General features: G+C 34.0%; 1 protein-coding gene across 1 annotated transcript in view; it reads left to right on the forward strand.

The window, feature by feature from the left end:
• Positions 1-25,596, forward strand: part of MAN2A1 (mannosidase alpha class 2A member 1) — a 152,532-nt gene that overhangs the window by 60,030 nt on the left and 66,906 nt on the right. Inside the window, exons 6-12 of the mRNA XM_010987526.3 lie at positions 2,669-2,842; positions 5,547-5,733; positions 9,317-9,494; positions 14,361-14,563; positions 17,401-17,583; positions 21,604-21,718; positions 23,017-23,084. Coding sequence (XP_010985828.1) covers positions 2,669-2,842; positions 5,547-5,733; positions 9,317-9,494; positions 14,361-14,563; positions 17,401-17,583; positions 21,604-21,718; positions 23,017-23,084 — 1,108 coding nt within the window. The remainder of the gene's footprint in view (positions 1-2,668; positions 2,843-5,546; positions 5,734-9,316; positions 9,495-14,360; positions 14,564-17,400; positions 17,584-21,603; positions 21,719-23,016; positions 23,085-25,596) is intronic.

The raw sequence follows: 25,596 nt of genomic DNA on the forward strand, positions 1-25,596 counted from the left end.
GTTATATGCAAATACTACACCATTTTATATAAGGCACTTGACATCCAAGGATTTTGGTATCTTTGGGTGTCCTGGAACCAATCTCCCTTGGATACCAAAGGATGACTAATTAGATTCACATGCATGTTTTTCTGAACACTTTGAGAGTAAGTTGGAGATATCTTGACCCTTTATCTCTCAATACTTCATTGTGTTACTGCCTAAGAAATAAGGGTATTTTCATAGGTAAGCAGAAGATAATATAAAATCAAGACTGTTAGCAGTGATACTACAATCTAGTTCATAGGCTATATTCAAATTCTGTCGATTATTTCAACAGTGTTCTTTAATAAAAGCTCCTTTTTTTCCCTCCTAGTCCAGGATCCAACCCAGGGTCATGTATTGTATTTAGTTGTCATGTCTCTTTAGTCTTCTTAACCTGGAACAGTTCCTCAGCCTTTCTCTGGATTTCTTGACCTTGATATTTTTGAGGAGTACAGACCTCTGTTGTAGAAAGCCTCTTAATTTGAGTTTGTTTCCTTATGATTAGCTTGAGGTTAATCTGATCTATCTGTGTAATCTAACCTAATCTGTTTATTGCTAGAATATCATTGCCATTGTTTTCTGTTGTCCTCACTGCATCCTATCAGGAGGCCCGGGATATAGCTTTGCTCCCATGTTAGTGACGATGTCCTCAGTCAGTTGTTTAAGTTGTAGTTTTTAAGTTTCTTCACTGTACTGTCCCCTCTTCCTAATTAGTAACTAATTTGTAGGAGATACATTAAGAATAGGTAAATCCCTTGTTCCTTATCAAACTTTCATGTTTTAGTTTCAGGATCCAGTGATGATTTCCTAACTCTGTCGTTCCTTCTATAATTATTTGTTAGCATTCTGCTAAAAGGAAGAGCTTTTCTTTTTATTTCCTATTTGTTTATGAGCTCATGGATTCTTATGTTATTCAGTGGGTTGTAATCCAGTACTATCATTATTTATTTTGACACCCCAATTGTCCTAAATTTGGGCAGTGGAAGCCCTTCAAGCTATCTCCTGGCTTATTGTAATGTGTTCCCTTGACTCTTTGACCCAAGGATATGTTCCTGCATAATCTTGTACTTTGCTGACCTCAGCCCTGGTATAAACCATTGTCTCAAAGTCATTTTTAACTGAGCAAGGCATTTAGAGGTCAAGAGCCAGGAGCTAAGGTATGCTCGTTGGTACTGAGGTGTTGCTGCATCTAGGCCTCCCCTAGTGCACTGAGCAAGGCAATGTGTGTGTATATGTTTATATATGTATTGTTTGTTTAAATATATATATATGTATTTATTCATAAGTTAGTACTACTATCTCCTATTTCAATTCAGTATCATAAACTACATTCTACTCTCTCACATTTACTTATTTTGTTGTTCCTTTTCTTAACAGTGTGAAACTTGGCTCTCTTATCCTAATTTGCTCAGTCCTGGAATACATGAGGGAGAGAGTTTCAGAATTGCTATATCTGTACCACCACAAAAAAACAAAATTACTAGACAGAGTTTGAGATTTCTTTACAATTCTTGGAGGTAAATTATGTATGTGAAATGCACAAATTTTATATGGTCAGTTCTTTGAGTTCTGACACATAGTCTTGGTCCTCCAAGAGTCTGACTTTTCCTCCTCAGTCTCCTTTCCTGGCTTCCCATCTCTGTGTTAATCTTCAGTATTTTCTGCAGAGTTCTTCTCTCTGCTCTCTTTTCTGTTATTCTGTGTTATACCTATTTGCATGATAATCTCTGCAACTGGAATCAGGATCAAGATTAACTCATTTTTGTAATCCTAGGGCCTCTCCTAGTCTTAGGTGTATGGAAGGTGAGAAACAGGTGTTTGAGTGAAAAAAAAAAAAGTATGCACAGTAATGTTACTTACGTCGATTTATAGGTTGTATGTAGAAGCCTTCTTTGAGAATCCTGAATAAACAGAAGATCAGATTTGTATAATGCCCAGTGAACAATCTTATTTCATTAATTCTAATCTGTACGTTTATAATCTGTACTTTTTTTTTCATTTTATCCTCTTTGAAATTGAGATATATATATCATTTGTCCCTTGTTCCTATAATTGTTTTGAGTCAGGTGTGAAAAATTCTGTTGACCTCTTCAAGATAGAAAGCACCAGCATCAAAATGTCTTAAGATTTAATGAAGTATCCATTTACTTTGACCAGTTCTGCTACTTTATAATAAGATGATTTGGGGCTATTGTAGGATATATAAAAGATAGCCTACAGATCCTATTGTTGGGGTTGGGGAATAAAAGGTGAAATGAGCTAGGTTACTTTTCTGTGTTGTATGACAGCGAGTAGCTGGGTTATGCAGCTCTGCAGGAGACAGGACTGCTAGATTCTAGAGAGCAGTGACTTGGTCCTGTTTGAGTGCACTAGCTTTCTGATATCTATAAGATGACATAGTGCTTATGTCAGCTCCAACTGAATAACTTCCAGTGTGAGTCACCCTGTCCAGGAGGACGTGGTAGTGGTAGACTCCTCCTTTCAGGGTGTCCTGCTGGGAGTGCTCACCAAGAGTGATGCTGGACAGACAGCCCCTGTATCTTAGAATCCAGGAGACCAAGGAACTCTGATGGGTCTGAATGTGTGTGATTTCTATTTCATTTATCTGTTTTACAAAAATAACATTTATTTTCTTTATCAACAGGAGTGAAACCTCGGTCTGGTTGGGCTATTGATCCTTTTGGACATTCACCAACAATGGCTTATCTTCTAAAACGTGCTGGATTTTCTCACATGCTTATCCAGAGGGTTCATTATGCAGTTAAAAAACATTTTGCATTGCATAAAACGCTGGAGTTTTTTTGGAGACAGAATTGGGGTATGTAGGATTTGATGAAAGTTGAAGATCTTACTTAGATGTTATTTCACAGGGGTTATGAACTCATGTGGTGATGGATTTTATTCAGGGTGTCAGTCTTGAAAATCAGGTTAACTAAAGATACAGATGATTATTTTTCCAATATATTTGTGTCAAGATTCTTTTAAGCAGTGGTGAAGATATCTATAGAACAGTGTAGATTCTTTTTTAAGCCAAAAGGAAGTAAATAAATATAAGAAATTAGTCTTTGCAAATAATGCTTTCCCTTGCTTCTGTTTTTAAAAGTAACTGTTTTGTCACCAAGTTCAACATGCATTAGAACTGATGTCCAGTCATATACTCATATTTAGCCAGTGTTTCTTTCTTCTGTCTCTCCTGTTTCTGCATCTAGTAAGAACTGCCTTTTAAAACCTTAATTCTGTCCTCCTAGAACAGCCCTCCTGTTACCTTTGTTGCTCGTTTTCACACTGTTCTGTGGTCACCCAGGCATTCCAAGGACATACTTCTGCTGCTCTTTGCTGGGGGAGACTTGAACACAGTTAGGCCTCCTGAGAGGCGTCTGCCTTTTTCAACCCCCATATAATTCACAACACCTTGTTTTCTTACTAATTTTTATTTGTTGAGTCCTTATTTTGGGCCGTGCATTGTGTATTATGCTTTATACCCACTCTTTCACTGAATCTTTATAATTGTCCTTTAAATTAGGTTCTATTATTATCCCCTTAAATGGTGAAGAAATGGAGGCTTAAGTATGTGAAGCCATTTGTCAAAAATCATACAGGTAGTAGGTACAGAACCAAGATTTGGATCCAGTTCTGTGTAGTTCTGAAGCCCAGGTGCCTAACCCTAATACACTGCCATCCCAGAATTGAGTTCTCAGTAAGATTTCATCTGAAAAAAGGATTTAATTTAATTGCTAAAGCAATGTTCAGAAATTACTGCATTACATCATACTTTTTTCCCTGTGTAATCTAGACCCTCCTGAAGTGTTTTGGAAAAATCATTTGTAAACCTAAACAGTATCTTTCTTATGTGTACTGTTGTTTTTTCAATAAGGAAACAAATTAGCTATGTAACTTTTTATCCCAGAAAATTAAACCTGTAGGGAAAACAAGACCTTGTAGGGGGTTGTATTCTGTATAATTTGATCGACTGCAAAGGAGCATATTAATTTTTAAAACAAGGATTATTAGTTTGAAGAAGCCCTACTTAAACTATTGCTTACATTCAAATTGCCCGTAAATATCAGTTAGCAAGAAATTACTGGGTACTTTTATGTACTTAATACCATGCTAAAAAGAAATAGAGAAAGCATCCTTGCCTATAAGTCAATTATAATCTATTTTGATAAAAGATAGACACCACCAAATGCAGTAGATGACCTGAAATGTGTAAATGAGCTGCTGAGTAGTAGGGTGAAGGGAGAGATAGTCCTTGATCCATAGGAGAAACAAGTGGGGAGTTGCCAGCAGTTCTCGGACTGTGACAACCTCTATGCAGACAGCAAGCATTAGTGACCTGCATCCGTGGTGTCACAGTTGTGAATGTGATTCAGTGAAACAACTTACAGCACAGAAATATACAGATTATAATAGCTTTAAAATTTGGAAAAGAACTGGTGATTATTTTAATGAAATGGAATATGAGATAAAACTGGAACATTTTAGGACTCACCCAATAGATTTGGACATGTTGCTTTAAAACTATGTTTTGGAATTAAGTTGAGCTTCTTTATGTGTTCTGGTTCTTAGTGAAGCAGTTGTTTTCAGTTCTTAAAAGATACATGTTGCTTTTTTGTTTTTTCTTATTGTCTGTCTTTATTATAAAAGTAATACATACCCATTGCTGAGAACTCAAAATCCGTATGTAAAGGGGAAGAGTTATCTACAGGTCAGGATCGTAAAAAGATAGCCACTTGTAACTCCTAGTGAAATTGTCCAGTCTCACTTGGTGGTAGGCTCCTGACCTCTCAAGAACAGTGTTATCACACATAACTGGCATTGAGTTTTCAATTCAAAACAATTCTGCATCAGGAACTGCTGCTTGATTTATTTCTATTGTTTGCTTGGTTTTTATTCTTGTTTTTGCTTTTGAAAATTACTTCTACTTTCCCTCTAATGAAGTCATACTGGCTTTTATTGGTGAACATCAGGAAGGCTTCACAAACTCTCCTGGGTGCACTTCCTTCTTGTCACTGCGAGACAAGTATTTTCTCAGTATTTCACAACTCCCTCCCCTTCTTCCTTTATTCTTTCCCTTCCCCCTTTTACTCCCTTCCTCTCTTTTTCTAACTCAGCCTCTGCAGCTAATGGTCTCTCTCAGGGTGTCCTCTTACCTGAGGTAGGAACAGATGTGACAGGAGCTGGCAGCCAGGGATAGACATGGCCATAATTTTGGATGAACCAGTTATAACTTTTGTGTCTGCTCAGTTTATATCCTTCCAGGTAAGCAGATGCTGCTTTATGATGGGGCTTTTCTGTCTCAGCCTAGTTAGATAGAAGAGGTAGATAGAGGCTGAGATGTGAGTATCTTCCTTCTGGCTGGTCGTCATTAAATGCTGCTGGGCTGTATGTACTAGTAGTTAAAGGGGTTGTTGGTTTAGGGTAGAGCTTGCATTGTATATGTATAAAGTACTGGCATTTTGAACAGTTTTGGGAAAAGAAAATGTATAAATGCAGGTTTGTCTGTTGGCTCTTTATTTTAGATCTGGGATCTGTCACAGATATTTTTTGCCACATGATGCCCTTCTACAGCTATGACATCCCTCATACTTGCGGACCTGATCCTAAAATATGCTGCCAGTTTGATTTTAAACGGCTTCCCGGAGGCAGATACGGTTGTCCCTGGGGAGTCCCCCCAGAAACAATATATCCTGGAAATGTCCAGAACAGGTATGAAAATAATGCATTTTGTAAGACAACAAGCAGTACTTGCTTGTTGCTGAAGGGTTGAGTAAATGGGTTTTAGCAGCCAACATGATCCTTATTCAAGGTATTCATTCAAACTAGATCAAAATCTTAAAAATGCTGGAACTTTGACTGTGTGTCTTGTGTGTTATAACTTAATGGAATGTGAACAATAGTAGATCAATATACAATGGATAACCTATAATACACTGTTATTACCATCTCCTTTGCCCTCATTATAAAAGCCTTCTACTGTGTTTGATTGATTTCATGTACTTTTGTTGATAATAAAACTTATGGTCTCTATTGTATAAATTGGTGAGAAAAGCAACCCAACTGCAAAGACTCATTTATTGAAATGGAACACATAAAGAGTGTAATTATCTGTTCCCTTAATAACAATGTCAATAATAGTGAATGCTGCCCATTTCTGATGAATACACATCTTTGCATCTTTCTGATGTTTTTGATTTAGGAAAACTTTAATTAGGAATACTTTAATTAGGAATATTTATATTGAAAGATTTTTAAATAAAAATCAAAAGAATGAATTTTATTTCTTAGAATAAAATTATTCTAATGATGGAAGCATCTCATTAAACCAAGCTACCCATACTTCTAATTTTGGTGCTTTTAAAGTTTAATTTCTTCACTTAAAAGTTAGTAGCATGTAATGCATTAAAATAAAACATTGTGTTGTAATATAAACTACTCAGCTCTGCTAGAAAAATAATATAGCCTTTTAAATAAAGGAAGGTTATTACTCTGTGCTCAATCAAATCTATTTATTTTTTAAAAATTGCTTTTAGAATAGTATATGTGAGGGTGAAAATGAGATTGGGTCTCTTTTCCTTGAGTGGATCTTGTGGCTGTTAGGAAGATATTCCAGTGTGAGCCTCTCACTGTGACAGACACAGAAGTCTTTTAGCATAGTAGCCTTTTTGAAGCCATGAATCCTTTGTATCAAAATCTGGCTTTTGTAATTTCCCAAGGTTAGGGATCAACCCAGTTTCATTTTTTTGACTCCTAGAGAGACCCTGAACAGCCTGCTTTCTAGGGTCGGGCTAGTTAGGCATAAGAGAATAATCAAGTATATTACGTGGCAAAAGGTGTAGTGTAAAGGAAGTGGTGGTGGGGTTGGAGGGAGAGAGGTCCACGCCTGTCTACTTGGGAAAACAGCTGTTTGTCCCTGAATAGTATTTACACTCCTTTCAGCTCAGATGTCTGGGGATAAGAGACTTCTTGAAGAGTAGCCAGATGACTTGGATGGGGAATCCCAGTGCACCCACAGATACTGTGAGGCCCCTCTTTTTCTTGTTTGAGTGCTGCTGAGAGTACCTGAGAACCATTCTGTATAATCCTTCTGTGGTGTCATGTAACTCTTCCAAAAATACCCGCCAAGAACATACCTTGTGTTCAGTCAGTGCCAGTGATTCTCAGAGTGGTTTCCAGGCACCAGGGATACAGATGAATGAATCTATATAATACTTACAAAGTTTTTTTTAAGTTGTTATAAGTCTTGAGGTCTTAACTCCACCGATTACTTCCCATGCAATTATCACCTTCCTTTTGATGTTGTGATAAGTGGAGATCAAACATGAGCATTCCAGCTTAATGACACTTGGTTTTTTAATACCTTAAGGGACGTGAAATTTAATTATATTGTGTAAATGATATCTTCAGTATGTTCAGTTCAGCAGGTTCCTCTACTTTGCAGATAAAGAAATACCATTCTTCATCAAGTTCAGTTTTTGGTTTAGTACTGTATATTTTACATATGATGATGTTTTACATGTCAGATGATACAATGTTTAGGGAATTCTTTTTTCTTGGTTCTAGTTAAGTTGCCCTTTCTTACCTGGTAGTGTAAGTGAAGAGCAAATTGCAGCTGCACATCTTTAAATGTGATGTTGGTCAATGCATTTGTCATTAGTTTACCAAATACTTAGTGAGTGTCCACTACCTGCCAAGCAGTGTTGGTTGGTCCCTTGGCTTCCCCAGTGTTGACACTTTCTGAGCAGGAGCTTGGGAGTTAGGATAGATGCTGAATGAAAAGGCACGTCTTTAATGTTTGTGATTTCTTTCCTTTTATGTGTTTTACATGTATACATGAAAGATATGGTGTGTCTAATACTACACCTTGGGATGCATTTAAATGATCACATATCCCTTTTTTTTGCTGGTTATCTGGGAGATCTAGTTGGATATTCAATCATAGTATATCATATCTGTGGTTTATATGTGTATATATATTTTTTCTCTTATTTCTTTTGGTCTTATATATCTTTCTGTGTGATTATCTCATTGTGTGTGTGTTTTTTAATTGTAAGTAATAACCTAAAATTTTTTTTTGGAAAATGTGGAATATTAGTAAATTACTAGTAAAAATTAAGTACTGTATTGAATGCTAATCTCAGGAAACTAAGCATTATATGTTATATAAGAATATTATAGTTATATTTTACTCACCATGTTATTAAATTTTTGCTATTTTAATATTTGCAAAGCAGTTTCAAAGATTATCAATATAAAAAGATCATATAAGATTCTAAATTTAGTTAAATGCTCTTCTCATAATTTCTGTTAAATGCCTCTTTCCATCATTGATGTCCTTTGAGTTTTTGGTCATAAATTTTTATACTGTGAATTTGAGTTTGCTTCTGGATAATCCTTGCAGTGAAAGCTGGAATACTGCGTAAAAAGCGTATTTGTCGTTTATCACTGTTTTTTTAAGTTCTGGCGTTACACACATGGGGAACTACTCTGGGTTCATCTGCTTGTTTAATTTCACTTTCGGAAGTCCTTCACCTTAGTTTGTGTTCCCAGACTTCCTCAAATTTTGCCCCAATTCGGCATCTCACAAAGTGTTTTCTGCAGAATACGAGAATATGAAATATAAAAGCACTTCACCACATTGTGTTTAGCTGACCTTTTGAGTCATGGGTTAGAAACCAAAATAACTCATTCAGCTCCTAAGCTTTATCTGTTGATCGGTATTAAGAAGGACATTATGACAAATACTGAGATTATTGATGAAAACTAGTAAGTGAATTGATTTTCTTCCTTTGGGAAAGGAAATAAGGTTCTATAATTGATTTCATTCAAAATACCTTTTTATGTTTAGGCAATTTTAGATGAAATTAGAGAAAGGAATATTAAGTCAAAGCAAACTTCAAAGTTCAAACAGATGAGAAATCTTCACTGTCTTCCTGGACTAAATTATTTCACAACACAGGCTCTTTGGGAGCCATCCTCTGTGGCTGGCCTTTAGGAGGGCATTGACGCCCCAGTAATTATCTGCCCAAGCTGGCTTGTGACTTTATTTCTCTAAGGAAAACCCATTGGAAAACTATGCGTTTTCCCCTCTGATAAGAATTTATGAATATTTTAAATGGATGATGAGTATTAGTATGGTAGTTTAAAAAAATCTGCCTCATAAATTATGCTAAGCTAGAATATAGGTAATGTATACAATCCTTTATTTTAATGTAATACAATACACTTTTTAATGAGTTGTCCCATTTTTCTGTTCTTAGTAATGTTCCTAGTTTCCCATTTTCTTCGGCAGGGCTGAGATGCTTCTAGATCAGTACCGAAAGAAGTCGAAGCTTTTCCGTACAACAGTTGTCCTGGCCCCGCTAGGAGATGATTTCCGCTACTGTGAGCGCACAGAATGGGACCATCAGTTCAAGAATTACCAACTGCTCTTTGATTATTTGAATTCTCATTCTCACTATAATGTTAAGGTAATGAGAAAATATTTTATTTTAATACTGTATTTGAAGTTGATCCTTCATTATTAAACAGGCCTAAAACACAATAGCCTTAGTTTCTTTGTCCCACAACCCAGTATTTCTTAGAATATGTCATTCTTCTGTAAAAGTATAATTCATGAAGAGGAAAATTGTATTGGAAATCTTATATTGCTGTCCCATTTCTGAAGTTGTCCTTTACTTCCCACTTGTTGAGGATTGAAGAGGTATTACTTTTATGTGGTTGAAAACATGCACCTGCTAAATTGTGATGTTCGTTTTCCACTGATGCCCTGTTTTCACACCAGCTTTGAAAGTTTGTTGTTTCTTCTCTCTTTCAATTGCATCCTGTGATTTAGTGGTGTGACTGGCAGATGCAGATGAACATGTCAAGTATTTTGCAAACAAATGTCTTGTATCCAGAGACGACACTAGCATTTTTCTTAGATGAGAAGCCTTCTAAAATTAATCATTTGTCTCTAGTTCTCACTCTTTTTTTTTCCTCCCTTGTGAAAAATTTAAAATGTACCCTAAAGTTTTGAGAATAACATAAATTGCCCCCACAGCCCAGGCCCGCTTCCCATATCTGTGACTCAGCAACAGCATGAACTCAAGGTCACTCTTGTCTCAGCTGTGCCCCGCTGTCATCTTGCTCCTCTCTCTGAAATTATTTTGGAGCAAATCTCAGAGGTCATGTATTTTTGTTTATAACCATTTTAGTATGTTTCTGTAAATGATAATGATTCTTGATACAAATACGGTCATAATAACATTATCACATCTAAAAAATGAACAGTAATTTAATGATATCATGTATCAGATAGATGCATATTTTCCTGATCGCATAAAAGCATTTTTTTTTAACAGATGCTTTGTGTGAGTCAGGATTCAACCAAGAGTCATATATTGGACCCTACATGAGAAAATTATCCAACATCTTTATTATATTCGCATGTGAACCTTTAAGACAGTAAAAGATCTATGAAAATACTATAGAAAGGAAGTGATATTACTGTTTAGGAAATAAGAAAGCTAATGATGTACCAATTTTTAGATAGTGAGAGTTCAAGTTTATTAAGTAAACTTAAATAATATGAAATAAGTAAACAAATAAAATACTGAGTTTATTCAGGATACTTACAATTGAATTTCTACCATATTAAGAACTATCCCATCAAGCCTATGTTTAAATCATTTCTGTAATCTCCTAAAAGATGAAGCGTATGCATGAACATTTGATTAGAGGAGTGCCTGTGTATGTGGGTATTTTATCTCTAAATATATCTTGATATTAGTATTTTAGTTATTTCCTCCTTTGTTTGCCCACTGGAACAATTTTGAAAGTGATTTTAAAAATTGATGTATCATACACATAGAAGTGCACAAGCCGTAACTATATTAAGTTTTAAAATCCACATGCAACCACCACCCAGATCAAGATGTAGAACAATTATAGTCCCTGGAAGGGTCTGTCAGCTGTCCTCCAAGTCATTACCAATTCCTGCAAAAGTAACCACTATCGTCATTTCTATCACTGCGATTAGTATTGTTTGCTTTTGAATTTTATAAGCAGGGAATCTTAAATATATGTTATTTTGTGTCTGGCTTTTTTTGCTCCACATTATGTTTTTGAGATCCATCCACCTCCTGTTACATGTAGCATGTCACAGTAGTTCATTGATTTGTTAATGCAGTATAGTATTTCTGGTATCCTTTTAATAAATATACCACAGTTTATCCATTCTGTTGTTGATGGACATTTGGGTTGTTTCCAGTTTTTGTCTGTTGCAAGTAACACTGCTTTGAACATTTTGTGCATTTTTTGGCCCACATGTATATTATGAGTTTTTATGGGTATAAAATGGGATGGAATTTTAGGATCATTGGGATACATGTTTAACTTCAGTAGATATTGCCAAATGGGGTTCCAGAATAGATGCACTGGCTGTTGTATTGTAGGACAGTGTCAAATGATCCACTTCCTTACTCAGAGTTTATTGTCAGGATTTTTTGTTTTTCAATCCTTTATGACAGATGTGATGGTTTTACTTTGTATTTCTAGTAGTTAACAAGGTTGAGCCTCTTTTTATAAGTTTTTTGCCACTTGGGCATCCTCTTTTGTGAAGCGCCTATTTAGGTCTTTTAATAATTTTTTTAAATTAAATTGGGTTGTATATCTTTTTCTTAACCATTTACATTATGTATTTTGGATTGAACCTTTTTTTTTTTTCAGATAAAAGTTAAGCAAATGTTGTCTCCTTTATGTAGCTTATGTTTTATCTTAGTGCTGTCCTTTGATGAACAGAAATTCTTAATTTTCATTAAATCTAATACAGCAGTATTTTCCTTTATGGTTAGTGCTTGTTATATTTTGCTTAAGAAATTTTTGTTTACCCGATGTTCATGAAAATATATTTCTTATGAAGCTATCCTCTAGAAGCCTTATTTTTTACCTTTAACATTTAGATCTGTAGTCTGTTTGGAATTGATTGTTGTGAATCATGTGAGGGGAGGGATTAAGATACTTTTTTGCCCATATGAATAGCCAGCACCATTTATTGAAAAGATCATAATTTGCCCACTGCACTGCAGTGTCATCTTTGTCATTAATCATGAGTGAGATAAATGTTTGTGTGGGTCTGTGTCTGGATTGTCTATTCAGTTCTGTCTGTTTGATTTACCTCATACTGTCTTAATTATTACAGCTTTATAATAAATCTTAGTATCAGATAGTATGTCTTCTAATTTTGTTCTCTTCAAGATTGCATTGGCTATTCTCAGTCCTCTTTAGTTCTATATAAGCTTAACATCAACTATGAAATGTCTACGCCAAAAAACAAACCAACCCACATTGGGATTTTGATTGGGATTGCATTAAAGTAATGGGTCAATTTGAGTACAGTTAAATTCTGTACAAGTATTAGGCCATCTAATCCACGAACATGGCTTATTCCTTGTATAAAAATACAGTCAACCTTTGCATTTTAGCCTTATGTCCAGTAACCTTGGTGCATTTCTAGTCTTTCCAGAATTTTTTGTCCTTTCAGTCCTGCTTGCTTTGAGTGCCCTTAGATATCTTCAAACATTTTTTTTCCTCTGTAGAGTTTATCAAGTTATATCTATTCTCTGTAGGATTTTAAAAAATTATTTTATCTAAGCTGAAAGAATAAGTTTATTATTGTTTTCTTTCAATGAAAGGAAAAAATGAAGGTAAGTAATTGGATTTAGATGGCTGAAAAAATTGACATTGGACTAGCCAAGACAGCCAGTTTGTCATTGATTATCACTTACATAACAATTTATATAATTTTTCCTATATATTGTCCTGATAGAAGAGTTTAAGAGTATGTTTAAAATTATGTTTAGGATTTAATTTGTTGCCTTTTAATGTAAAAATCATTTAAATATTTTAATTTTATTTTTCAGGTGTCCCAGATATTTACTTTATTTGTGCTACTGAGAGACTGTAGAATAGTTTGTTTTAAATAATTGTTTTGAAACTGGTCTAGCATGGATAGAGGATTGTATCTCAAGCCTTTAAGTTTGAATTAAGTTTGTGAGAAAGTCCACTAGATCACTTACATGAACTCTGCTCTACAAAATTGCCAAGAATAAAATATTTTCATCCTGGCTAATACTGAAAATATTTATTATATCACAACTAGATTATAATAACTTCTACTTGTCTTACTAAAATCATCGTTTGTTTCCCACTGATATTTTGCCTTTGCATTGGAGAAATAATAGCTAAAACTTACACCATTATTTGCCAGTCATGTTTTGAAGCATTTTACTTGGAACCCTGTTAGCTATAACACAGAGAGAGACCTACAGACATTATATAATATGCTCAAAACCACATGTTAGCTACGTGGTAGAGACAGAATGCAAACCCACCTCATCTGGATCCAGGTTCTGTGCTGCTAGAATGCTACTAACTGTTTCTGACAACTTTAATTATTTTTCTGCCACACTGAATCTAAATGGCTTTCAATATGTGTGTGTATGTATATGTATGTATGTGTAAGGTCAGAAACGACAAAATTAGCATCTTACTAAAAGGAACACATTCCCTGTCAAAATTTTCTGTTTATTTCTAGCAACACTGTCTTTTAATATCTGCTTCTGAGGTCTGGTGTAATGTTTTGATTTATAGGATAGTGTGGGTTCATAAAAATGGATTTATATACTAGTAATTTAAGTCATTAGTCAGAAAGACCTTTTCATTTGAACAGTCAACCTTGCAGTTCTTGTCCTCTTTGTGTTTTACTTCTATTCAGTGTTAGCTGCTGGTAGAGAAGGTCCTTTTTTTTTTTTTTTTTTTTTTTTTTTTTTTATGACCTGCTGTTCTTAAAGACTGTCTCTTCTCCATTTTAAGAACATGAACTGGGGAGAAGGGGAGGCTGGGGAGGGTATGGGCATATGATATATGAAATACTTAATGGCTAACAAAACTGATTCTTCCAGGATTCTGAAACGTTTTACTCAAAATATGTGTCTTTTGGTTTTGTTGCTCCCCCCATCTTTCGTTCATCTCTGGATTATTCCATATCCTAGTCCTTGCACACTTGGAGATTCCAGAGATATAAGGAGTTTCCAGATCCACAAACTTGTAGCTCTGAATAGCTCTTCTTCTAACTGCTTAGGTGTACAAGTTTTCTCTTAGTTTAATTTGGGACTTGATGCATGTAAAAGAAAGTCACTGAGTGTTGTTCCCCCTGTGTTTGAGTTTTTTAAAGTCATAGCTGTTTATTCATCTTAACTTGGAAGCGTGTCTTAAACTTTTCCTTTCAGTGCTGGAAGTAACTTTAAGGTAGTCATGAATAAGTCAAGTGAAACTGTTCTTAATTTTTTAATTAGATACAGTTTGGGACTATATCAGATTATTTTGATGCACTGGATAAAGAAGATGAAACAAATAGAAAGAATAGCCAATCAATGTTCCCTGTTCTAAGTGGAGATTTTTTCACTTATGCTGACCGAGACGATCATTACTGGAGTGGCTACTTTACATCCAGACCCTTTTACAAACGAATGGATAGGATATTGGAATCCCATTTAAGGTACATTTACCTTTAGACAGCTACATATATTTATTCCCTTCTTTTATGTTTTCATAACCTATTTGTAGAATTTTGAATAAGCATTTATACAATGTTAGGATGTGTTTAATATCATTGTGAAATTTTAATGCAATCAGATATGTCTCCAAACCATAATCAAATTATTACGTGGTAGTAATGTTCTGGAAGTACTAATCTTCTCGAAGGATAAGCAGCTTATGTACTTGATTTTCTGGGAGTTGTATTCTATGTTTTACATTTTTCTGATTAACTACCTATATTTTTTGCAAACCATGATAATATTCAGCAACATCATCGTGTGTCTGCAGGTCAGTAATCTAAATTGATGGAACAGGGATGAGGGTCAAAAGTAGCAAAAAGGATCTCTCAGCGGCCAAAGTGTGGGCGTCAAAGTACATACTCTAAAACTAATGTATTTTATATGTGGGAGAACTTCAGAGACTCCATCTCAGTTCATATTTATTTATTTGAAACACATTTGTACAGGTGTGATGTTCTACTTAGAAGAAGAAAATTTGAAAGAGATGTGAATTGACAGAGACAGAGTGATTGGTTGAAAAAGTACAGTGATATGGAGAAGGCAGAATAGTCAATAGAAAAACAGAAAACACTCTGAACCCACATTATTCAGTAGACTTTTCCATCACTGTCTGATAGAACTTTCTGCAGCGATGGAAATACTCTATTTCTGCACTGTTTAGTGTGGTAGCCACTAGCCACAGGTTACTATAGAGTACTTGAAATCTGACCAGTGTAACTGAGGAACTGAATGCTTAATTTTATTTACTTTTAATTAATTTTAATGTGCATAGCCACATGTGGCTAATGGCTATCATAGTGGAGAGTACAGTTCTAAGTAACTGAGTCTTATGTTTTTGGTAAAGAAGCCACCTCAGGGGAATCTTAAGGCTTTTTCTATGTGTGTGTGTAGCCCAGGAGAGTAGTTTATTTTCATGACGAATTCATTTTCAGTTCAGTTCAAATCATGAATTCATGATGATTAATTTTCATGATGAATCTCAGTATTAAGAATAAAAAGTTGTATCGTATCTGTTCTCTTCTATGTACTGGTGGAAACAATATATTTTGGAAAGCCTTTTATAAAAATTATTAATTTTTTTAACGGTTGTACTTTGGTATAGTAGCATGTGTTTTTATTATTTTTACTGTCATTGTGTTGCTTGTTATCACAAACTAATAGTAACTTTTATTTTAAAAGCCTAACTTTTGACTCTTTTTTTGGGATATTCACAAATGTGCCAGATGTATGCATATTATTGTATTTATAACAAAATAGTTTTTATATATTATAGAGATTTCTGCATTCTTACCCAATAGAATATTAATTAGATATCTGTTAAATTATTTAAACTATCTTTCATAAAAAAAATAGAGCAAGTACTAAGTAACAGAAATTCTTTTGGACCACTGCATGATTTTTTAGTGTCATGTGTTTTTTAGTGACAAAGAGTTATGAACATTGGTTCAGTCTTAATTTATTGGACATAATTAAGGTGTTACTTGAATATATTATTGCTGGTAATATATTTTGAAAATTCTGCTGCTTTAAAATAAGACAATAAGCCTTATGTTAACATGAATTTCAAAGAATAATTAATTTATTTGAAATGTTTATTATCTGATTATGATGGCATTTCATCCTAAACTCATTTGTTATAAAAAGTGTATAAAGTAGAAAAGTATAAAGAATAAAATAGTCTTAAAATACACTTTTTACATTTTGGAATATCTGTATGTATATGTACTCTTTCCAAAACCAGGAATACTTGTAATGGGTATACATGCATATATATACACATACAGTTTTCTTATTTCCAATATAGTGATTCTCATGCCATGAATTTAAGAAGGCTTATAGTTTAAAAGTGGAGATTATCTAGTATCTTTTAATTATTTCAATAATTCAAAGGAATTCTTTTTTTTTAAAGCACTTTGAGTCTCTTCTTTTTCTCAGATGTCTTGATACATTTTCATGCTGCCTTGATTTTTCTTTTCATTGTCTTAACATGTTTGTCATAAAGAACTTTCTTGTATTTTTTTACTCCATCAAGCCATGTCTCTTTTCAAAGAACTTTTTAGAAACCTGTCTTGAACCATGTCCTTGGATAAAAAAATGTAAAGGTGAAAATTGTAAACCCCCATATTCTTGCTCAAAATCTGTTCTTATGCTAAAGTGTTTTATTCTTTAAAATAAATCAGACAGTATGTGATTTATCATTTTTTTTTTTAGATTTATCATCTTTCAGTTTACATTGTTAAATTGTCCATACTTGTTATATGTTATCATTCAGGCTTAGACTAACCCTTGTATCTGAACTATTGGGCCATCATTTTCTGCCTCTCCTTTGCTTGTTAGTCTCCCACTCATGTGACCATGCGTTTCACCACCACCTCTGCTCTTAATGTACATATGTGAGAATAAATGGATTTCTGGTATAGTTCATGATATATGTCTACACTGCTGAGAAGTGACAGAAACACTTAACCAGTTCTATACTGCTTTGAGATGTTTTTTCACTCTGTTCTACATAAACATATCTTGGTGCCAATGGGTATTGGCATCTCTCCCTTAAATCACTGACATGTGTTCTTTGATGACTGAGAATTTAGATGTATTAGGTGGATACCTTGGTGGTTTTATAGAAATGTTTATTGTCAATATCTCTCTTAATTTGATCATACTGAGATTGTGGATTTTTTAAAAACCACATTTGAAATTGTGTCAGTGCCACATATTTTAGGTAGTAAACGAAAATGTTTTGAAGTGAAAATTAATGACTGTTTTATGCTATTAGGGCTGCTGAAATTCTTTACTATTTCGCCCTGAAGCAAGCTCAGCAATACAAGATAAATAAATTTCTTTCATCATCCCATTACGTGGCACTGACAGAAGCCAGAAGGAATTTGGGACTATTTCAACATCATGATGCCATCACAGGAACTGCAAAAGATTGGGTGGTTGTGGATTATGGTACCAGGTAATATAATTATTGAAAAGTGATCTTAAAACAAAATCTTCAAAAATTTTGATTCATAAGCTTTTATCTTTTGATAAATTTTTTAATGTATATCTGACCACATTAATGATATTCCTTGTAAGTATTGCTGTGGAACAACCACAAGTTTTTAGAGCCACTAATTTTACAAGAAATCTGTTGGCAAAGTAGTAGCTATCTCAACTTTTTACTGTAGTGCATTTCTGTAAATGGAGTAGTAAGACATTATTATGAAGCAGATCCCATTTTTTCCCAAGTACAGTGAGGTGATTGGGGTTATCTTCTTGACCAAGGAATGAGTATCATATAAATCATAGTTACAATCCAGGAAGGTAAAGAGCTCTACTTCATTATATAGCCATTTAATTTCGTCCTATTTCATATACATTTGTTCTTGCATACCTCATATTTTTAGAGGGACATTGACAAAAAAAGAGTAGGCCTAGAAGCATAGGCAGGAGGTAGAGGAACCTAGAAACTTTGTCGTATGTGGATGATATAATGAACTGGGATGAAAAGGGATAGCCTGGGTATTGATGTCAAAGGCATCTTCAACTCCTAGACGGTCTATCAGATGAATGAGGGAGTGGAAGCTCAGTTTTCATATTGCAGATCAGAAATAGTGAGGACAGGCTTTGGCTCATAGTAGCTGAGGGCTTTGTAAACAGTGCTTCCCAATGATGGAAAGCCTTACCTTTTGTGATAGTGAGATTTCCCTCATCATGCCAGAGTCGAGGCTACCATTCGTTCAAATGAGTGCAGAGGAGATTCCGGCATTGCAGGAGGAGTTTTGCCTATTGTTTCACTGTAGGTTAGATTAGTATTTCTTCCAAATCATGCTTTGATAATATTTTAAAATCATTAAAAATGTGCTACAATTTTCTTATAGATTTAAAAAATGAATCTTTTTTTTTCTCGTATGTGAAAAGTGTTATGTAGTACATATAGTCAACATTTAAAAAATTGTTCCACAACTGGTATTGCTAATTGTAATAGGTATTAAATTTTTAGTTACAATATTTTGACTGCCTTTAGAAACTTGGAAAAAATTATTGAAATTTCATTAGTTGAATTTGAGTCCTTAGAAAATATATTCAAGGTAGTATCTTGAATATCTTCTCAGTTTTCTTGTAGCAAATGTATTTGGCATCTGTCTTTTGAGGTTGAGTCAGGCTTAAAATGGAAAACACTCATTAGATGATAATGATGTTATTTCTCTCACAGAAAGCATTTTTGAAAGTAAGGTCAGATACTCCATTTTTCTTTTTCACCTGCTCCTGTCTTCTTGGTATATTAAGAGTTTAAAAGTGAGGCTGCTGAGAATCAGAGTAGAACACAGCTCTTGAGAGGAAATAGAGAAGTCACGCTCCTACCCTGCCTACTTGTTCTCTCTCTGGCTGCCATATTGAAAGAGATTTGGGTACAGGTCACTGAGTTTTTGTTACAGAACATTTTCTGTCTCATAACCTCTCCAGAAGCCTGTCATTAGTTCCTCCATTTGTATGGTATTGCTTTTAGCTTTTAAAAAGCGTCCCCACACAAAACTGCATCTTCGAGAAAAAAGACGCTAATTCTCAAATTGTCCTTGACATTTGTAAATTTGCCTTGTGAGCAGTTCACAGTTCATTGAAAAGTCATAAACAATTATCAAGTCATTAGCACAGACATTTTCAGCAGGAAATTTCAAAACACAAGTTAGAGAAGAGGCAGCTAGTATTGGGTGTTCTCTTGTTCTTGGATTGTTGACTACTTTTTATTCAGATGTTGGCAGAAATGTTTCTATGAACAGGTGAATGAGTTAGTGGTTGCATTTGACTGCTAATAATAGCAAATCTAAACAAAATAAATCCTGTCTTGCTTATTTTTACACCATGTGAAAGAAGTCTGCAGGTCACTGGTTCAGCTATGACAGCTCCATGATGCCATCAGGGCTCCAGACCCTTTTAGCTTCTCTTCTGCCATCTAAGAGGGACTCTTGGAGTCATGCTCTCAACAGTAGATTTTATCATTATAAACTGGAGAGCAAGCATTCATCATGGCATATTTGGAGGTTAATTCTAATCATGGTATCAAAAATGAATTAGACAGGGCAGTACATTTATCTGGATGTTCAGCTTAAAAGTGAATGATGTGGCTGTGTCAAGAAGGAATGGTAATGAAATCAGTTACAGGAAGAGTAAAGTCTGCCGGTTCCTAAGTTATAGTAAAGGTAGGTAGGAGATAAAAATGAACAAAGGGTAAGCATTAGTCTCTTAACATGTAAATGAAACTGTTGACTGACAAACATGATGACATCTCCTTTAAACAGAAGCAATGGCAATGAACTAGAGAGCTGTGATTCCTAGAGAGCTAACGTTTCCTGAACTGCTTCATAATATGATAAGGGCATGTTAGGAAGTTAGAGGCTCTGAGAAATCCCACATTGACAAAATGTTGAAACAGAAAATTTTCCTTTCCTGGTTTTCCCAAGCTTGTGTACTGTTTAGCTTTGTTTTATTTTCAACAAAAAAACTGTATACATCTTGTAAAAGCATTTGGGGAATGCTGTACCTGTCTTTAGTGGTCATCTCATAAGAAGACTGCATGTGTTCCTTTAGGACACGAACACCAATTTGTGGCGTTCACTCAGTTTAAATATAATGCAGTATAATACATATAAGGTTTTAGCTGATGGAGAACATGACTTTTATTCTACAGGTTCAGACTGCTTCGTGAAGCTCCATGTAGAGAATAAAAGTAATCTTAGATTGAGGGACTTGTTTTCATAACTAAATTGTATTCATTCATTTATATGGTCTTTTAGTCTGGTGAGAACACTTATTACTATCATGTTAAACATTTGAATAGACTGAGAAATTTAGCTGGATTATGGTCGGAACTCAAATCTGTAAGATTTTAATCCTATGGTTACAGATTTACTGTGTAAATATATTTAATTATTAATCATGATTGCTTACATCTTTGAAGTTAATTTTAATGCTCTGCAAAAATAAGTTATTTCTGATTCTTTCACAAATTTTTTTTGTTGTTGCATGCCAACAAAAATATTTTTAACACATAGATCCAGAATTGCTTCCTGTTTTGGGGAAAATAATATAATCACTCTGCAAACATAACAGATTTATTCTAATGGTTGATTGAAAACATGAATAGCAAAGTTCACTACAGATTTCTCCAATATAAGTTTACTTAGAGATTCCTGCTTTATAAACCTTTAAAGAAGCAAGATTGAACTTGGAAATAAAAGGCAGGTTCTTTTGCCATATGTAATGCTTCAGCAATAGCTGGTAATGTGCTGAGATTATATTCCAGAATTGATCTGGAATCAGTTGATTCATAAGCATCCCTTTGGTTCCTCGGACATAAATAAATGATTTCAATACAATTAGCGACTTCAATGACAAAGGAAAATAACAAAGACAAAGACAGTTTCATTATATCCAGATCTGTGAAAAACTTCTTTTTTTCTAGTTCTTTTGAACAAGAACATGAAATTAAATTCAGCAAAATATCTATTTGAATTCTATAGGAATTTAAATTCTTTAAATTGTGTAGACTGAATTTTCTTGTGAATGAGAGTTAATCTCTTGTCTTCTTTTATCATTATTTCAATGCTTGTTAATGATTTTTCTAAAGTAAAGTATCAAGTTATTACTTTTTGGTAAAATGCCTTAGAGCTTTTGGGGAGCTCATGCTGGCTAGTCATTATTTGGTATGGTATTCATGGAAAGTATAAGTAGTTTGAATAAGTTTATGTGTTTCAAGTGTGTTCAGAAAGTTTTCTATTTTAAATGAATCCTTGTCAGTGATAACTTCTGATTAACATTTTTTCTAAGTACTCCATTCTAGGTTGAAAAAAAAAAGAACCAATTTGTTGTAGGTTTATTTCATTTTGATTACAGGATGAAGGTAATGGTGGTTTGGCCATAATTAAAGAAACTGAAAATATTGTATACAGATATTTAAATTACTTCTCAGACTAGTAAAATTTTTGGTTCACAGACTCTTTCATTCATTAATGAATTTAAGGAAGATAATTGGACATTCTGCACTGCTGCTTATTTTGAAGGATAAACGCTTCTACGACTCTTATTCGTTTGATACCTTCCTAGAAATGGTTAGTTGATGTCTTCTGTTTTAATAATAAAAGTGTATGATTCTTTTACTCTTAGATTGGAAAATGGAGTGAGAAGCGTAATGCAAAGAGACATTGAAATATAATTATTCCTTTGTACATTATTTGAAAGAAATTATTTGTTACCTGTCACTTTATATAAATTACCTGTGTATTGTTCTTTCTCATAAGTGTGTCTGTATTTGATTTATGGTGTGTATTTTATTCTGACTAAATCTAAGCATGAAAAACAATGAATTTATTTCAAGGTCTGGGAAACGTATAGGCTTTTAGAACACATAAGATGATATCGTAAGGTAACTGAACATCATGATTAGTTATTTTCTTAAGTTTCATTAGAAGACCCTTGATATTTGAACTTCTGTAACTTGTTAATCTATTGTTGCTGAACTTCAAGTTGAATGATCCTAAGTTGTCTTCTTGTTTTAGGATGAGTGCAAGGAGTGCTCTGGTCAGTGTGATAGTAGAGCAGTGATTGAGGAATTGAGAGACTAGCTTTTAGTCTCAAACTCTGCACCTAATTGCAGGGCATTAAAAAAAATTACTTAGCATCTGTGAGCCCTCATTCATTTATCTGTAAAATGGGATGATAATATCTGTCTTGGCGTGTTAGGATCAGATAAGCTAAGAAAAACAGATCTTGCTCTGAAACAAAGAACAGGCTAGGAAGAACAGCTGAAAAATGGTTGATTGCAACCCTCTTTACACTTCCACTCAGCAACTCAGATATTTTGAATTATTTATTTATCATTAGAATCAATTGGGAATGACAGGCTTTGAAATTTTACATTTAATTTGAATTTGCACATCTGGAATTGGAGCTATAGCTTCAGTATTTCATGTATTGATGCCTGTAATCAAATAATAATTACATTTTCATATTAAAGTAAAAAATGCAATAAATAGACATACATTTCTTAAGGTTATAAAACATATGACATAAAAGTAAAGTAGTAAAACTTTTTATGGATTTGTCTCTAGAACTCTGATTTATTTGGTTCCTAGATGGAACTACCCATTATGGACTCTAGTCCCTGTATTATACGATATACTTGAAATCAAAATACTTAATACATGCACATACACAAGATGTTGTGTTGAACTTTGAACTTTGAAGGACTTTATGTTGACCTTTGGTAGACTTCATGTAGCTGGAAGGAGGATTTTTTTTTTTTTTCCTATTGTATACTTTTCATGGTTTCTTCAAGGTATTATTACATAGCTAATTCTGAAACTTAAAGTTTTAAAAGTAAAATAAAAATTTCTGTTCATTTTTACAGGATTTGAAACAAAGAGCACAAAGTTCTCTGCCACAGAAAAATGTGATAAGTCTGAGTGCAGAGCCAAGGTAAATACATAATTTCTCCTAAACTTTGATTACCTTTCTGACTTGACTTTTTTGATTTTTATGATTTTATTCTGGACCCAGCATATATTTTAAGGTAGTATTTCATTTAATCAACTTACTAATTTAAAAAATTGGTTTGAAGAAATGGATTTTCTCCCAGGACTGTGTCATGTTCAGTGCTAATAGCTAACACAGTGCTTGATGCATTGATAGCTAAATAAACTATTATAACAGTATTTCTAACAGATACTTCATATGAGATGGTAAATATGTATTATTATAAAAATTACCTTGTATGTATAATATTGATTTTTTTTAAAGTATGCTCTTTCTTGATTAACTTTTTGTTTACTTACCTTGGTTTCATTAATCTATGATCCTACATTTTTAAATGAAAGCAGAAACTTAATTACTATTAGGAGATAAGGGTTCTTACAGTAATTGTCACTGTGCTTGTCAAACTGCCTCATTTTCACACTGTTGATTTACGTTAAAGTAGATGGGAAACATGTTCAATTGACCTAGAAATGGGGCATTTAATTGATGGCTGCCTCTGACTTACAAAGAAATGCATCACCTCTTGCAAGTTGTAGGATAGAAGAGTAATTGTAAAGTGTAATCCTGACTAAACTTCTTCAGTAAGTAGAGACTTAAAGCATGTAGAGCTTACACCTTAGAACAAGAAGTTAAGTATATTTTAATAATACTGAAGTATCACTAAAGTGATACTAAAGAAACTCTACCTCTCTTGTGGCTAGAAAAAAAGAAGGGATTAATTTGAAAAGAAAGTTTAAGTCTTAAGGTTTAAGTCTTAAAAGCTTGCATATTGCCAGGCCATATTTAGGATGAAAGAATAATGATACTGAAAAAAAAATCAGTTATAAAGTTACAAAACATTCTCTTTTTCTTAAAATAAGTAATGTTTCAATGCATTTTGGGTTATATGGCTGTTCTTTATATATTGTGTCCCTAAGAAACTGTGGTGTCAGTAAATCTATTCGGCTTTAGAAGTAATCTTCTTATCTATTTTTTTTCTTTTTCTATTTTGGTGGGGGAGGATCTTCTTTTTTTGCTGACTGTTGGAATGACTTAAGCTTGCTATAAGTAATTCTTGCTCTGCCTCCACCCCATGAGTCTCCTGTGGGTACATGTTAGGGTGGGCGGGATGCGGTGGGGATGGGGCCCTAGTGAGTCAAAGGAAAAGATACGCTGTCCTTGCCTTGTCCAGCAGTAAGTGATAATTCGCCTTACGTATGCTGGAGGAAGAAAGTTAGAAGATAGAGGTCTATTAATTAAGGACAAATTATTTTTGAGCTTCAATATTGAAGAATTTTGATAATTTAGACATAGATGGAATTTTTGAGTCTGTTAGTAAAACAATTGCTTTTTGATATTTCTTTTTAAATGGTTTGTATTTAAATCGTGTTCTTCATTGTAATATTATATCTTCACAGTTCTTTTCTACCACTTGTCATTGCTGCTGTTTCCATAGTTAGGTGAATTGGGAATGCTTATGATTGTCAGATTCCTATTTTTATCTTTATCGTCTTCTTTGTACTTTAGAGCCTCATGAATAAAACTACTTACGTTTTTGGTTTTTAAAGTCTATATTTTATTTGTTAACCGCAAATTATCTGAGTTATTGATCTTTCAGTAAAATCAGTGAAGATTGGAAGACTGGGTGATGGGCTTTAAAATGGAAGAATTTGATAGTTTTATTTTGTAGGTACTGCAAGTTAAATAATCACCTGTACTTCTCAGTGTTTAAATTGGCAGTTTCAAAAGAATGGCCATGACTCAGTCTTCTATTCTTTGTGAGTCTTCTGTGATGCTCTAAGGCTTAGCTTTACTTTGAATATAAGTGTAATTCTTATTTGAACAACATATTATTAATCTAAACGAAACCTCTATCCTCAGTAGAGAGATGTCTTCTCCAGGAGGATTAAAAATTGGTTCCTGTGGGTGGAGGTTTGAAAAAAACTTATTTTTTTTAATGTGCAAAGCACAGATACAGTACATAATAGTACATAACAGATACACGTTTTATGTGTAGTATTAAAATTGTGTGGAGGGGTGATTAGACTTGAAGGAGGTTATAATGAAAAAAGGTTGAGGAACACTGGTCTAAACCCATATAGTTTAAATAATACTTGTAAATGAATTTGATCATGCTATTAGTTATAGCTAGAACCTACCATGATTTAGTTTGTGAGTATTTAAAAAGTAGTCCATAACCGGCTGAAAGTAACAGTACATGTCAACGTGCTAAGGTTACGTGAGCTGTATAGTGTATGCATTCATAGTCTTTGTACAGAGAGCAGGTATAATTAAGAATTAAAAGTTTAGGGCATCTTGAACAAATCATAATTGTCTAGGCTTAAATAATCCTTAAATGTACAAGGATGTTTCTGTTTCTCTCTACATTCACAATTGCCTAAGGAAACCAACTATAAGGACGCTTGATACAAAGTCTTACAGGATTAGGGGCTTAGAGGACTCTGAAGATTGAAGG

Source organism: Camelus dromedarius, chromosome 3 (genome assembly GCF_036321535.1).
Source record: "Camelus dromedarius isolate mCamDro1 chromosome 3, mCamDro1.pat, whole genome shotgun sequence".
Classification (NCBI taxonomy): Eukaryota; Metazoa; Chordata; class Mammalia; order Artiodactyla; family Camelidae; genus Camelus; species Camelus dromedarius.